Raw genomic sequence first — 15,876 nt, 5'->3', positions numbered from 1 at the left:
GTGTGGCGCTAAAAGAAATCTATATGTGCGTTATTGAGCAAAGCCTAACAGAATGGACCTCTGGAAGACAATATGCACAACAAAGTGTATTAATGAAACACAAAATTAATCGTATATAAGCTATATAGCTAGGCACCAATAAAGGTGAAAAGTGCAAAGTGAGAATAAAAACAATCTGTGCGATAAGTGTGTTAATATAACACTAGAAAGGGACCGTATATAATCTGATAGCTAACCACTAACAAAGGTCTCTGAAATAGTTGAAGGGCGTAATCAAACGGTGAGTTAGCTAAATCATCTCAAAAGATACAGTGACAAAAATACATAATAAACCCGTGATATGACACAATAGTAATATGGATGGCTATCCGTCCTGAAAATCCAGCATGAACGTATGGGTAACTGACATAATTAAAAGTCAAACATGTATAGGGAGATAGGCATCTGGAGATGTAACTGGGACCATCAACAATGGCCGAGAGTGGTAGTATAGGGCCCTTGGATCCAGGGATGGCGTTCACAGGATACGGAATCCAACTATATGAGAAAAGTAGGAAGAAATACCCTTACCGGAAATGATGGACTCCCAAGCCAGCGGCTTGGGAGTCAAACAAGCTTGTAATGGAGCAGGAGGGCTGATTCCACGGCTGCTGAAGGCGATGAGGAAAACTGTGGAACTCACCAACCGGACCTCTCTGGTCTCAACAACTGGAACTGCTCACAGAAAGCACTGACTCCATGGAGTGGGTATAGGTCCTCAGATAAGATAGGGATCAAAAAGAAGACTTCCCCATAGTGTAAATCAGCTATGTTAAAGCTTTATTTAAAAACGAAGCAATAAAACACACACTGGCTTAAAGATAAGAGTCAGGTGTAAGGTAATATAAAAAAGCGCTTAAATCAAATGGTGGCAAGACAGGCATAACAAACCGACGCATTTCGTCCGATAGGACTTCAACTGGGGTATATGACTGTCTGCCACTCTTGCATATATATATATATATATATATATATATATATATATATATATATATATATATATATATATATATATATATATATATATATATATAATGTATGATTACCAAATAATAGCAGCTGTTCGCGCCATGTATATCGCCACTTCCGGGTTGCCGAAGAATGGCGTCAACATAAGCAATCAGCCTATCACAATAGCTCTAAAGCTGGTAAGCATCCAAGCCTCGGTATGGTAAATCCAATCGGATTATGATATGAACGGCGTCACCTCTCACGTGACGACATCTAGGGGCACGTGACTTCCGTCTACCAACAGGATGTCAGGCCAGGAGATGACACACCCAGCGGGACGCATCATTTCCCGCAACCAATCCAAGCTAAAATGGGGAAGATATACTCACCCAATAGGAGATTGCGCTGAACGCATGTGACGTCATTCCGGCGACGTTGGATATTTAATATTTAGAGGTAACACCAGTTGATCAGGAAATATTAGATTTGCCTGAAAGACCAAACCAGAGGAAATTCCCAGCTCAGCTAACCAACCAATCTGCTTACCAACTGAATTAACCTGTTAAAAACAGGGGTTTAGTTGGCACACATTTGCAAACGTATGCATAAGCTGCAAGGCCTCTTCAAGGCACCCTGTATTGCTTGCAGTCCTAACACTACTAAATTTATGAGCGTCTCCACAGTGGAAACACATGCATTCTAATGGATAGACAAATCTGCCTCCCAGGAGATCAGGAAGGAACTTTTTTTTCTTTATTACTGTCTTTGGCTGCCTGTCTCGATGGCTCCTTGTCCACTCAGTTCTCCTAAAGCCACAGATGATGGTGAATCTTACCAGTAGACTTGCATACAGTAATAAAAGCTAACAGATTCTCTAAACTTTTCTTTTGGCTGGAATTGGGCTTTACAACTAGGGTAGTTTGCCACTTCTTGGCCTTATCTAATTTGCTAATAATTTGTTATTGGGGTTCCAGCACACTTTGTGAAGTTTTGCCAAAGTTTAAAGATTCAGTAAGGCTGTAAGAAGTCCTGACCAGTATGCCCAAGGCCCTATTCGTGCTGTTTCATGTGCATTGTGTGTGTGTGTGTGACAGACACTAATAGGTATGGTACATTCAGACCTTTTTAGTTTTACACCAAATTGAAGTGCAAAGATGTGAACCATCTCCATAGTAAAGAATATGATTTCTACATGAAATGCATTTCTATGCATCAGAATTCATACGTTTTGCTGTACTAAAATGAACAAGACTGAAGAAGCCATGAGAGTTGTCTGCATTGCTTTACTGAATGAAGCAATTGATGTCAACATGGTGATCCCCTAATTATAGAACAGCTTCAAACATTGTAAATCGCTGTCCCACTCTTTGGACACTTACATGTTAAAAGAATCCTGTAGAACAGAGTGTCTGACTTTGCTTGCTGCATACTTCATTAGGGATAGTGACTCAGAAAATATTTTAGTTCATTGGCCAGCAGAGCAGGTCACTAGCATTTTGCAGAAGAATCTGACAAAATGGTGTCCACCTTGTTCTCATAATAGCTTTTCATATTGCAAATCCAGTAGCATTGTAAATTTCTACAAGGCTAGCTGTAAAACTACCTGATTGTCACGAACACATTTTAACATGTTTGCAGTAAGACTAATGCTGTTGTGTGTGTTCTTCTCCCACTTTTATTTATTTTATTTATTTATTTATTTATTTTATAGTTCCTTGATCACCTTTTAACTGGAATTGAGGATGTATGTGGTCACTATGGTCATCATCATTGGAAAGACAAGTGAGTCATGCAAAACTCTTAATGTATAATAAATGAAAGCTAAAAGAATCTTATTAAATAGAATTCTGTTAGACTATAATTAACTGGATGGAGTAAGGGAGAGTTATAACCCCTGTCGTTTTTTTCCATCTGTGTCCCATTGGGGAGATTTACCTTCACTTCCTGTTTCTTAGCTAAAACGGGAAGTGAGAAAATCCCTGCATATTAAGGGCGAATTCACACTAGAACAGGCAACTGCCAGAGCGCTTTACCCCTGCGGTAGTGGGCAGTGTGGTACACAATTTTGCGCATAATACACAACTCAAAGCAACTATTTTCTGTGTCCTTGCAGTGACAGGTGGTTTCCAATGCAGTAAAACACCAGTCACCGAACTATGCGTGAATTCGCTTTAAGGCAATCCCCAGGGATTCCCCGGATCACCAGAACTAGCCTCCCCATTGAAAGATTTCTGCTCTATTAATTTTCTGGAGACAACCCAAATTTTTTTTTTTTTTAATGGTAAACAGGACAAATAGAGGGTGAATCTCCCTAACTGTGACACAAATGGCAATGAAAATATCACAGGTGTTCTAATCCCTCACCACTCTGTCCAAAATTTAAAAAAGTACTTAATGAGTTTTGTGTATTATTTATTTTTTTTATATATATTTTTTTTTTTTAAGCAGAATTCAAATTTGCTATACGCTCCTCCCCTCTAAAGACAGCTGCAAACACTCTTTTGCCAACCATGCCTTTTTTTTGTTTTCTGAGTTAATTTTCCAGATTTGGCATATTCAGCCATTTTGTTTGATTGGCTGGAGATTATATAACTTGTGCACAGGAGTCAAATCATCTTGGCATCAACCCATGCTGAGGATGTACACTGTACTTCACATGTTCAGTAAAGTGTGGCACACCCTATAAGAAAATCGGGCGAACGATTGTCTGTCTGTTTTTTCTCGTTTCACAGCAAAATGGAGCTGATGAAGGAAAATTTGTATAAAAATCCTCGTACGGCAAGCTTTTTATTTTTTGTTTTGTTTTTTTCATTTCTGATCATGCGCAGTCTTTTTGTTTCTGACTTTTTGGCTCGTACGAAAACGGTACACGTTAAACGAAAACTAAAACTGCTTCAACCCATCTACTAATTACCCTGAAGAAGGAAAATGCTTATACTTGCCTATTCTCACAGTGGTTCAGTCACGTGATCAGCTCCCAGCTGCCCACTTAGGGGAGAAGAGGGGCAGCCGACAATGGGTGCCCCATGGTAAGCCCAGTCATTCCATCCGTTGTGGGCACTCTTCTCTTTCCCCTGAAGCTGGCCACTGGGGAAATCATGTGACCAGACCAGGGGGCGCTGAGAATATAAGCATCTGCCTTCTACTGGGTAGTTAGAATGGGAGTTAAAGGGGAGCAGGGAGCAGTTTTAAGTAATTCTAGCCTTGAATTCCACTTTAAAGTGAAATGATACCTGGAATCCTACTTCTAAAAAAAAGTTGCAGTAGCACCGAAGACTCATTTCCTGTCCTGGAATAATTCACTTTTGTGTATAATAATATACAGAACAGACTTTTTATATTTGAATCTTAAATACATAGAATGCCTAATTCTCTGGGGGGGCTTGACCATATAAAATATTTTCCATTAAAACTGCGCATTAAAAAAAAAACTATTAAAATATTGCTCAAAACTAACTAATATTAAAACATTCTCTCATTTGCTCTACTACATAGGCTGAATCGTTTTAATAAAACTTATGTGAAGAAGTGCCTTATTGCAGGGGAGCGGTCCACAGAGCCTCAGCTCATTGCCTTTTATCACAAAATGGAGATGAAGCAGGCAATAGAATTGGTAGAGAGCGGGGGCATTGGAAAAATCCCATCCACTGTTTCTACCGTTTCCATGCTGTAAGTATGATGGCACATTCATTAATCGCATATAAAGTGCAGCTCCAGCCAAAACCTTTTCACTATGAATAGATGAGGCAATGGAAAGAATAAAAAGTTATGCTTGGTGTCTACATACATTAAATATAGTTGCTTTTTTTTAATCAGTGTTTTAACCTGTATAATAGTTGCATGCTCTGTGTTTAGGATAGAAGCAGTTTAGGAGCATAGGATGACCACTTACTGAACACTAATTATGAGCAGTGTTGATCAGTGCATTATTCTGAATAGATGTGAAAGCTGTTTTCAGTGTGAAGATTTTTTTTTTTTTTTTTTTATGATTTAGTGCTAAAAGCCACACAGCAGCTTTTAATATTTCAGTGACCCTTAATTCAGTAGCAGTGCAAAAACTCCTCAAACAGTCCATTTAGCAGTGTTTCCTAGGGGTCATGTTTTATGCATTTTGTGGAAAGGGCCAGGGACTTTTTTGTTTCTGGTTTTTGGTTCCATAGACTTTAATGGATCAAAAACATGTATTGAAAAGCGCACCTGGAATATGCAAACTGCAACCTGCATAGGTGTGAACCAGGCCTAATATGACCAGCCTGTATTTTAGATGAGCAACACATATACACATTTTATTACCTCCATACTGAGTTTTTACGTACATTTTCATATATTTATATTAAAATGGTTTTCTCCTGATATAAAGTCTGCTTATTTTAATAACTTTTTCTCAACTAACATTATACTCTTAATTTTTCATTGTCTCAGGGTACATGTGGTTTCATATGCCCCTGCCTATAACGTCAAAGATGCTTTGATATTGCTGCTTTTCTGTTTTTGCTTCTAGGCACACATAGGGATTTACTAAAGGCAAATCCACTTTGCACTGCCCTTGGAGGTGCAGTCGCTGTAGATCTGAGGGGGACATGCAAGGAAAATAAACAGCATTTTAGCTTGCACATGATTGGGTGATAAAATCAGCAGAGCTTCCCCCTCATTTCAGATCTTCCCCTTAGATCTACAGCGATTGCACTTCCAAGTGCACTTGCAGTGAAAAGTGGATTTGCCTTTAGTAAATCAACCCCACTGTTTCTTGTTTTTCCTGACCTACTTTTTCTAACCCTAACAAAGTTTAAATTACTGCATCTTTAGTTCCTGTAGCATGTTTATATAATCAACATCCATCAGTTTGTGGGCAGCCTTGATAAGGATGAGGCCTGGAGTTTGTATACCTGCCTCCTTTAGATAACCTTCTCTAGTGCAACTTTTAAAGTAGAATTCTGGGCTTTTACTATGCTATGCGTAAAAACTTGCATATAGGGATTTGAGTAGCTCAGTTTTGTGTCCAGGACATGAGATTACCTGCAAATAGCTGCAGTATCTGTCAGCCTGTTGAGAATGCAGCTGTGCTCTAACTCCTGGAATCAGAAATGCACTGTGTGTGTGAACAAAATACACACAAGAAAGAAATGACTAGCAGGTGCGCTGATCAAAAGTTTTTGGTATAGCCCTCCGGCTGGGTTCACACTGGTCCGACAAACGTTCCGACATTGGGAGCTCATGTCGCATGACGTGTGAAATTTAATGTTTCGCTATGGGAGCCGTCCTAACTGGTCCGACACAAGTCGTTCCGACTTTAGAAATGCTCCCTGTACTACTTTGGTCCGACTTTGATCCTACTTCAGCCTATTGACTATCATTGAAGTCGGATCAAAGTCGGATTGCCGTCTTGCATGATCCGACTTCGGCACGCGACTTGTGCTCAGATGTTCTTGAGGGGGAACTCCGCGCCAAATTTTAAATAAAAAACCGGCATAGGTTCCCCCTCCAAGAGCATACCAGGCCCTTGGGTCTGGTATGGACCTTGAGGGGAACCCCCTACGCCGAAAAAACGGCGTGGGGGGTCGCCCCCAATCCATACCAGACCCTTATCCGAGCACGCAGCCCGGCCGGACAGGAATGGGGGTGGGGACGAGCGAGCGCCCCCCCCTCCTGAACCGTACCAGGCCGCATGCCCTCAACATGGGGGGTGGTGCCTTGGGGGAGGGGGCGCGCTGCGGCCCCCCCACCCCAAAGCACCTTGTCCCTATGTTGATGAGGACAAGGGCCTCTTCCCGACAACCCTGGCCGTTGGTTGTCGGGGTCTGCGGGCGGGGGCTTATCGGAATCCGGGAGCCCCCTTTAATAAGGGGGCCCCCAGATCCCGGCCCCCCACCCTATGTGAATGAGTATGGGGTACATCGTACCCCTACCCATTCACCTAGGGAAAAAGTGGCAATTAAAAAAAAACACTACACAGATTTTTAAAGTAATTTATTAGACAGCTCCGGGGGTCTTCTTCCGACTTCGGGGGTCTCTCCGGTTCTTCTCCGGGTCTTCTGCCGGGCTCCTCCGCTATTTTCTGCTCTTTTGCTATAGCGGAGGAGCCCGGTCTGCTGCCTTCTTCTCTTCGGGGGTCTCTCCGCACTCTCCGGGTCTTCTGCCGGGCTCCTCCGCTATCTTCTGCTCTTTTGCCGCTCTTTTGCTATAGCGGAGGAGCCCGGTCTTCAATCTTCTGCCTTCTGCCCTCTTCTCCTGATGTTGACACGACGCTCTCTGGGGCTGGAATGCACTCTGGGCGCTCCGCTCTGAATTATATAGGCGGTGACCCCGCCCCCTTATGCCGTCACAGTCCCTGGGCATGCTGGGACTGTGACGTTTTAGGGGGCGTGGTCATCAACCGATGACCACGCCCCCTTATGCCGTCACAGTCCCAGCATGCCCAGAGACTGTGACGGCATAAGGGGGCGGGGTCACCGCCTATATAAGTCAGAGCAGAGCGCACAGAGAGCATTCCAGCCGGGGAGAGCGTCGTGTTAACATCGGAAGAAGCGATGAAGAGAAGAACCGGCGAGACAGCGGCGACAAGACAGCGGCAGCAGACCGGGCCCCTCGCTGGCAATAGAGCTGGAAGAAGATAGCGGCGGGGCCCGGGAGAAGAGGCGGAACACCGGGAGAAGTCGGAAGAAGATACTGGAGCTGCCCAATAAATTAATTTTGAAACCTGTGTACTGTGGTTTTTTTTATTGACACTTCCCTAGGTGAATGGGTAGGGGTACCATGTACCCCATACTCATTCACATAGGGTGGGGGGGCCGGGATCTGGGGGCCCCCTTATTAAAGGGGGCTCCTGGATTCCGATAAGCCCTCCGCCCGCAGACCCCGACAACCAACGGCCAGGGTTGTCGGGAAGAGGCCCTTGTCCTCATCAACATGGGGACAAGGTGCTTTGGGGTGGGGGGCCGCAGCGCGCCCCCTCCCCCAAGGCACCAACCCCCCATGTTGAGGGCATGCGGCCTGGTACGGTTCAGGAGGGGGGGGGGGGGGCGCTCGCTCGTCCCCACCCCCATTCCTGTCCGGCCGGGCTGCGTGCTCGGATAAGGGTCTGGTATGGATTGGGGGGGACCCCCACGCCGTTTTTATCGGCGTAGGGGGTTCCCCTTAAGGTCCATACCAGACCCAAGGGCCTGGTATGCTCTTGGAGGGGGAACCCATGCCGGTTTTTTATTTAAAATTTGGCGCGGAGTTCCCCCTAAAGATTCATACCAAACACAGTGCCGGGCATTGGCGGGGATCCAAGTCGGATCCCCGTTCATTGAAAGTCGGACACATGCCGGCTTCATGTCGCAGGGCAAAGTCGGATCCAAAGTAGGACGGCTGTCGTGTCGCACCAGTGTGAACCCAGCCTCCAGCTGGCTATTGGTGATAATTAGACAAGTCAAAGGGTGCTGCTGCTCTCTATGGATTCTCTGGGTGGCAGAAACACATCTAGACAAAACATAAAAAGAAGAGCGCAAAGCCGCCCTAGTGTAACTCGGCTTTAATATGGTAAAGTTAAAAACACTACAATGGTCAAACTCGCATTGTGTGAAGATAGATGCAGCATAAGGATTCCACTGTGACCGCACTCCTGTAACCACCTCAAGATCCCGACAGGTAAAGGGGGAGCCATGGATGTTCAACCTAGCTGCCCAAATCCTGGCCGCACATCCAAGGCTGTCCACCGCCACGCTCAACATGCAGATCCTAATGTGCATGAATCTGGTCCAGCCGGCGCTGCTCTTCGAGGACACACAAACCCACACAAGCAGGATACAGGGGGGAAGAGAGTGAGGACAACACACGGTTCCCATGACAATGCGTTCGGAGGCATGGCCTCCTTCCTCAGGTCATTCCCACTAACTCACTGGTAAAGCTCCAATTTATAGTATAAATTATATTTCTCATTCGTTCATCGACAGACACAGTGCTTCCTTATTCAGAACCATAGGGTTATATCGCCCCCTACAAGGAGTAGGACACTAGGCAAAAAAAGGCTAAGCTACGCCCATGGGCAGTCCTAGGTGATATACACCCCCCTCTCTGCTATAGGCCTTTCAGTTTTTTTTCTGCCTAGTCAGGAGTAAGGACCTAGTTTCCTGCTGGGATCTCTGGTCCTGGCAATTTTTTGTTTTTGCTTTTTACACCCTGTTCCAAATTATTATGCAAATTCTATTTCAGTGTAACAAAGATTAAATATTTGTTTTTCAGTTTAACTCATGGATGGCATTGTGTCTCAGGGCTCTTTTGATCACTGAAAACAATCTCTGACACCTGTGATAATTAGATTGCCAGGTGAGCCCAATTAAAGGAAAAACTACTAAAGGAGGGCGTTCCTCATTATTAAGCAGAGCACCATTTTCAAGCAATATGGGGAAGAAAAGGGATCTCTCTGCTGCCGAAAAGAGTAAAATAGTTCAGTAGGTATGAAAACATTAGATATTTCATGAAAACTTAAGCGCGATCATCGCACTCTTAAGAGATATGTGGCTGATTCAAGGCACAGACGGGTATTGTCAAGATAAAGGCACATTGAGGAAGGTTTCTGTCCGATCCATGCATCGGATAAAGAGAGCAGCTGCTAAAACACCATTACAGTGCAGCAAACAGATATTTGAAGCTGCTGGTGCCTCCTGGAGTCCCACGGACATCAAGGTGTAGAGTCTTTCAGAGTCTTGCAACTGTGCATAAACTTTCCATTCAGCCACCACTAACCAATGGTCCAGATGGATGGTTGGTGGATGGCCACCCTGTTCCAACAAGGCTGCGACGTCAGCAAGGCAGTGGTGGAGTCATGTTTTGGGCCAGAATCATGGGAAGAGAGCTGGTCGGCCCCTTTAGGGTCCCAGAAGGTGTAAAGATGACCTCTGCAGAGTATGTGGAGTTTCTGACTCACCACTTCCTTCCCTGGTACAGAAGGAAGAACTATGCTTTCCGTAATAAAATCATCTTCATGCATGACAATGCACCATCTCATGCTGCAAAAAATACCTCTGCATCAATGGCTGCTATGGGGATAAAAGGAGAGAAAGTCATGATGTGGCCTCCATCCTCCCCTGACTTCAATCCTATTGAGAACCTTTGGAGCATCCTCAAACAAAAGATCTATGAGGGTGGGAGGCAGTTTACATCCAAACAGCAGCTCTGGGAGGCTATTCTGACATCTTGCAAACAAATTCAAGCAGAAACTGCCCAAAAACTCACAAGTTCAATGGATGCAAGACTTGTGAAGCTGCTATCAAATAAGGGGTCCTATGTTAAAATGTAACGTGACCTGTTAAAATGTTTAAAAAATTAAAATGTTGTTCAAAGTTTGATTGAAATGGCTTTTGATTTCAGTAAATATGCTGCAAACACAACAAATGACAATTTTCAGTTCTTTACAACCTATAAAGTGTTTTGAAACTTACTGTGCATAATAATTTGGAACAGTGCATTGTAATAGTTGATAACATAAGAATTATGCTGACTGTTGTTTACATCAATTATTTAGGTAAATGAGAAAAATATCACTGGCATAATAATTTGGAACAGGGTGTAAGCTACTTTTTTTTTCTCTTTTGGATTTTTTTCCTGTGAGATCTACAATCAACTCCTCGACTGGGCAACGGGCGGCCCTAGAGTGGACGGCAGAGGTCGCTGCTTTCCGTTGCGGGCATCTGCCCTCCTTCCTCTGCTCTAGCCTGGTCCGGTCCCACCAAGGACCTGTGCACTCGTGGCAGGCAGACGAAAATTTAGGCTGGGGCCTTATAGTCGGCACGGCCACGCCAGACGCCTTCTTCCAGAGGGACGGCGCTGTGGGGGCTCTGAGTGCGACCCGATTTTGGGGGGATTGTTTTAAGTGGGCCCTCCATAGGCACCCCCTGTGAGGGGCCTTAGTGGATGCCCCCCGTGAGGGCCTCAGCCAGTGCCCCCTGTGAAGGGCCCAGTAGTGTCCCTTGTGTAGGGCATCCGTAGGTGCTCCTCTGTGCAGGGTCTCAGCCAGTGCCCCCTGTGAGGCGTTCAGTGGTTCCCCCTGTGCTGGGGTCTCAGCCAGTGCCCCTGTTAGGAGTCCAATGGTGCCCTCTGTGCAAGGTATGTGAGGACCTTGGTGACGCCCCTGTGCGGGGCCTAAAGCGGCGGAGGTCTCAGTCGGCGGCTCCCCTGTGTGTTCTGCGGTTTCACAGGTTGTGCTTAGGCATATAGGCTAGTAAATGGCATTCCCCCCCCCCCCCGCCTCATCGGTCTCGACTTATGCTATGTCTGGCTCTGCCGCTGTGGATGTGGCCCACCTTGCGGGGTTGGTGGCCACACTCCCTGTCCTGTCAGTGAGGTTGTTCCTCCACAGCTGCAGTGACGCACAAGAAGGTGCTGGTTGTCTCCCTTATTACATCTGTGTGGGAAACTTTAAAGCTGGAGGATGTGGCCGAGGTGCCGGTCCCTTTGGCACCCATAAACTGTCTCGCATGGCAAAAGCCTTCCCTTCTCCCTCCTATTTTGGGATATTTGTTCGTAAAGTCTGGGAGTGTCCAAAGCGTCCCTTTGTGGTTCCAAATACGCTTTGCTGTGAGGTACCCCTTTATGGGGTCCTTACTTAAGGAGTGGACTGTTCCACCAGTAGTGGATCCCCCTGTCTCTAGGTTGTGTGAGGTGACCATGATTCTGGGAGGAGTCTCTGACTTTTAAGGATCCGGCTGACATACCTGGAGGGGAAGCAGATTCCCTCTGCTTTCGCTGAGTTGGCAATGCCTCTTGGACGCAGTTCCCTTGGCTGCTAAGCTCTCTGTTTCTGCAGTGGTGCTTAGACATGTATTGGGGCTTAAGTGTTGGTCTGCGGACTGAGCTTCTAAAAAAGGTCTGACTGGGTTACCATTTCAAGGCAATTGTCTGTTTGTGACTACCCTGGATGACATTGTTACGAGCCTCACAGGAGGGAAGTGTAAATGTCTTCCACAGTCTGAAATGGGGGGGGGGGGGGGGCCTCGTAGCAGATGCGGTCCTGCTTCTCAGCGTGCAATGGAGCCGAGAGTGGGGCTTCCTAAACCCAAGGACAAGGCCCCTTCATGAAGGCGTGCCCTCACCTATTTCCTAGTGTTCCGGCCTTGAACCCAGAGAAGGGTTTTTTCCTTCCAATTGGCGTCTGTCACCGGACTGTTGGCGGTTCTCCTTGGGGCTGTGCAAGCCCTGTTGCTTCATGATGTGCTTGTCCCGGTTCCAGTGGGTACAGAATGGAGTCCAGCCACATGGTGGTGGCATCCCTTCATCATGGGGACTTTCGGGCTTCTGTTGACATCACGGATGCTTATTTACGCACTCCAATATTTGCCCAACACCAACACTTCCTCCGTTTTACTGTGGGAAAAGAGCATTTTTAGCTCGCAGTTTTGACTTTTGGTCTCGCCTCCACCCCTCGGGTTCTCACAAAGGTGTTGACACCAGTTCTGGTGTGGTTACGTAAGTGGGGATTGTGGTCCTGGGCTGCTTGGACAATCTTCTGCAAGCAGAGTCCTCGGCTACCCTGAGGAGCGCCGTAGCTCGCTATACAGACCTCAGTTTTCAGTTGGCTTCTATACTACCTGAAGTCTGCTCTGGCTCCTTCCATAAAATTGGATTATCTGGGCCTGACTCTGATTTCATCTCTGGCCAGAGTGTTTCTTCCTCTGGACAAACTCCAGAAGTTGCATGCTGCATTTCAACTACTGTTGTCTCGCAGGTGGGCCTCCCTGCGGTCCTGCAGGTGGGTGTTGGGCCTGATGGTATTTACCTTCGAGGCGGTTCCATTTGCGCAGTTCCATACAAGCTCCTTTCAAGTGAGATCCTGACGTAAAGTGCCCGAGGTCTCTGGGCTATCAGATTCGGCTGAGCCAGAAAACCGGGGGTACCTGGTCTGGTGGTTTCACTCTCCGGGATTTCGGCAGGGCACATCCTTTCTCCTCTTGTATTGGACAGTGGTCACCACCAAAGCCAGTCTGTCTGGGTGGGACGCTGGAGGAATCCGGACTGCCAATCGATTATCCTGGGACTTCGAGCGATCAGACTATATGTATGGATCTTGGAGGTTGACTTTGGGGGCTCCGGGTATGGCTCCAGTCGGACGATTCCATGGTGGTGGTCTATGTCAATCACCAGGGTGAAATGAAGAGTGCGTTGGTAGCCCTGACAGTAGCCAGCAACCTCCGGTGGGCAGAATGCTTTATTCCGGCTCTCTCCGTCGTATGCATTCTAGGGTTGGAAAAATGGCAGGCGGTTGCCTCAGTCGGGTAGTGTTGGTCTACGGGGTGGTCCCTTCACCAGGACATGTTTCATTGGATATGTCTCCGATGGGGTCCTCCCAAGGTAGACCTGTTGGCGTCCCGGCTTAACGGAACGGTACTGAGGTTTCTGGCAAGGTCAGGGGCTCCTCTCGTGGACCTTGCAGATGCTCTGGTGGGGCCGGTATAGTCGGATCTACGCCTCTCCGCCTCTCAAGATTCTGCTGTGGCTTTTGCACAGGATCAAGGCTGAAGGGATTCCAGTCATTCTGGTGGGCCCGGATGGTCTTGTCAGTCTTGGTACGCCGACCTGGTGCGCTTGGTCGCTGATCTCCCTTGGCGACTGCCGCTCAGGGAGGTTCTACTGTCCCACGGGCCGATCTTCCATCCTGTTTCAGACACCGGTTTTTGAAGACCTGGCTGTTATGAGCCAGGTGCTAAAGTTATGACGCTGCTGAAGGCTAGGAAGCCTTCCTCTGGGAAGATTTACCACCGGACATGGATAGCATACATATCCTGGTGTGAGGTGCTTGCCATTTACCCTCGTTCTTTCTCGGTGGCTTAGATCTCGACTGACCTTCACGGGACGGTTGAGCAGAACTTGGCCTTGAGTACCATCAAGGGCCAGGTGTCGGCCTTGGTGGTTTTCTTCAGCGTCCCCTGGTCTCACACTCCCTCTTGCATACTCTTAATCAAGAGGTTCAACATCTGCCTCCACTGGTGCGATAGCTTCTACCGCTGTGGGATCTACTATTGGTGCGTTTGGTTCTATAGGAGCCTCCCTTTGAAAATATTCAGGAGGTTCTTCTGCTTGCTCTGTCCCAGAAGGTAGCTTTTTTTGGTTGCTATCATCTCTGTTCGCAGATTGTCGGAACTGTAGGCGTTACCATGTCATACTTCTTACCTGGTGATCCACAAAGATTATGTGGTTCTTCGCCCTTGTCCGTGGTTCCCTCCTCTGATTCCTTTTGATTAAGGACGTTGTATTGCCCTCCCTGTGTCCCAGGTCAAAATGTCCTAAGGGATTTACCTTGCATGCTCTGGATGTGTTCGGGCGATTCGGGTGCATTTGGCAGTCACAGGGCCTTTTCGGAGATCAGACTCACTGTTTGTGATCATGGACGGGCCAAAAAGGGGGCTGTCTGCTTCTTCTGCGACCTTTCTAGATGGCTCCGACAGACAATGACTCTGGTCTATTCTATCAGGTGTTGGGTTCCTCCTTTCCCTGTCACGGCGCATTCTACTTGACTGCTTTATTGCTTCTGGGGCCTTCCATCATCAGGTGTCAGCTATGCTGGTTTGCAAGGCGGCCACTTGGTCGTCGGTGTACACTTTCACAAAAGTGCTGGCATCTGAGGATGCTTCTTTTGGCCGCAACTTGTTGCAGGCTGCTGTTTAGAGGGTCTATTCCCTCTTGAAGGGGTATTGTTCAGGTTGGGCTCCAGTTTGTTTCTGTGTTGAGCTCCTGTTACCTTGTTGGCTCTTGTTAGCCTTGGGATTTTTCATTGTCCCGCCCCTCATGTTTGGCACTGCTTTGGGATGTCCCTATGGTTCTGAATAAGGAAACGCTGTGTCTGTCAATGAACGAAGGAGAAAATAGGATTTTTGATTTAGTTCATTGACAGACACAGCACCCACCCCTCTATGGAGTTTTTAATGCTTCTGACACTGCTTGGGACAAAACGGAAGGCCTATAGCAGAGAGGGGGGTGTATATCGCCTAAGACTGCCCATGGGTGTAGCCAAGTCTTCTTTTTTTTTTTTTTTTCTGCCTAGTGTCCTACTCCTGTAGGGGGCGATATAACCCTATGGTTCTGAATAAGGAAGCGCTGTGTCTTTCAATGAACTCAGAGAAACTGATTTTACGGTAGGTCAAAAATCCTATTTCGGCAGAAATGTGAGCCCTGTATGGTCTGCTTCAGTGCTCAGCTTCCCAGACTTTGGCTGTGGCTTCAGACAGTCATTGACTGGTTGAGATAATCCGTGTGTGAAGACCAAAGGTTTTTTTTTTTTCTTTTCTTTAGAAATATCCAAACTAAACCTAAGCCGGAGAGAATCCTTCCAGCATTGTCCAAGGTGAAAGAGGAAGAGATACGCAAGATCCTGCGCACAAACTTGCAAAAGACTCGCCAAAGGGTAAGATAGCTAAACTTTTTTTTCAGAAACATTTGCCATTTTGTTAAATAAAAAAAAAAAAAAGCTGCAAGTTTAAGAGCCATGTGGGGATGTAAAAATTTATTTATTTTTTATTTTTTTATATGCATTCAAGAAAATCAAACGACTGGTAACAAATAACAGATTGTCTTTTTTGTTAGCGTTTTGTAATCGGCATCACTAGAGGAGAGGAAGTTGTAGCAGAGGGTGTTAAGGCCCTGTTACAGTGCACAGTGTTGTCGGTCTAAAGCAGGATACACATGTACCAAAATTCATTTGGTTCAGCAGGAACTGGCCGACTTTCTATGTGTTTATTCTCTGTTCTAATGACCGGCTTCTGTTGACTGGCCATGCTGGAAAACCATACATAAGACAACAAGGGAGTAAAAAAGAACAAACAGGCTCTTCTTGACTATGTAGTGACAACAGGCAGAGGTTCAATGGTATCTATGCCTATATATGGTAGAAGTAATTGCTAACACCGGTGGCGC

The 15,876-nt window shown here is 46.3% G+C and overlaps 1 protein-coding gene across 1 annotated transcript in view; it reads left to right on the top strand.

The window, feature by feature from the left end:
• Nucleotides 1-15,876, top strand: part of SLC9A1 (solute carrier family 9 member A1) — a 150,293-nt gene that overhangs the window by 105,657 nt on the left and 28,760 nt on the right. Inside the window, exons 7-9 of the mRNA XM_073616168.1 lie at nucleotides 2,702-2,772; nucleotides 4,486-4,659; nucleotides 15,256-15,367. Coding sequence (XP_073472269.1) covers nucleotides 2,702-2,772; nucleotides 4,486-4,659; nucleotides 15,256-15,367 — 357 coding nt within the window. The remainder of the gene's footprint in view (nucleotides 1-2,701; nucleotides 2,773-4,485; nucleotides 4,660-15,255; nucleotides 15,368-15,876) is intronic.

The sequence above is a fragment of the Aquarana catesbeiana genome, linkage group LG02 (assembly GCF_042186555.1).
Source record: "Aquarana catesbeiana isolate 2022-GZ linkage group LG02, ASM4218655v1, whole genome shotgun sequence".
Taxonomy (NCBI): domain Eukaryota; kingdom Metazoa; phylum Chordata; class Amphibia; order Anura; family Ranidae; genus Aquarana; species Aquarana catesbeiana.
The sequence above is the reverse complement of the archived record's forward strand: the minus strand, read 5'-3'. Positions and strand labels throughout refer to the sequence as shown.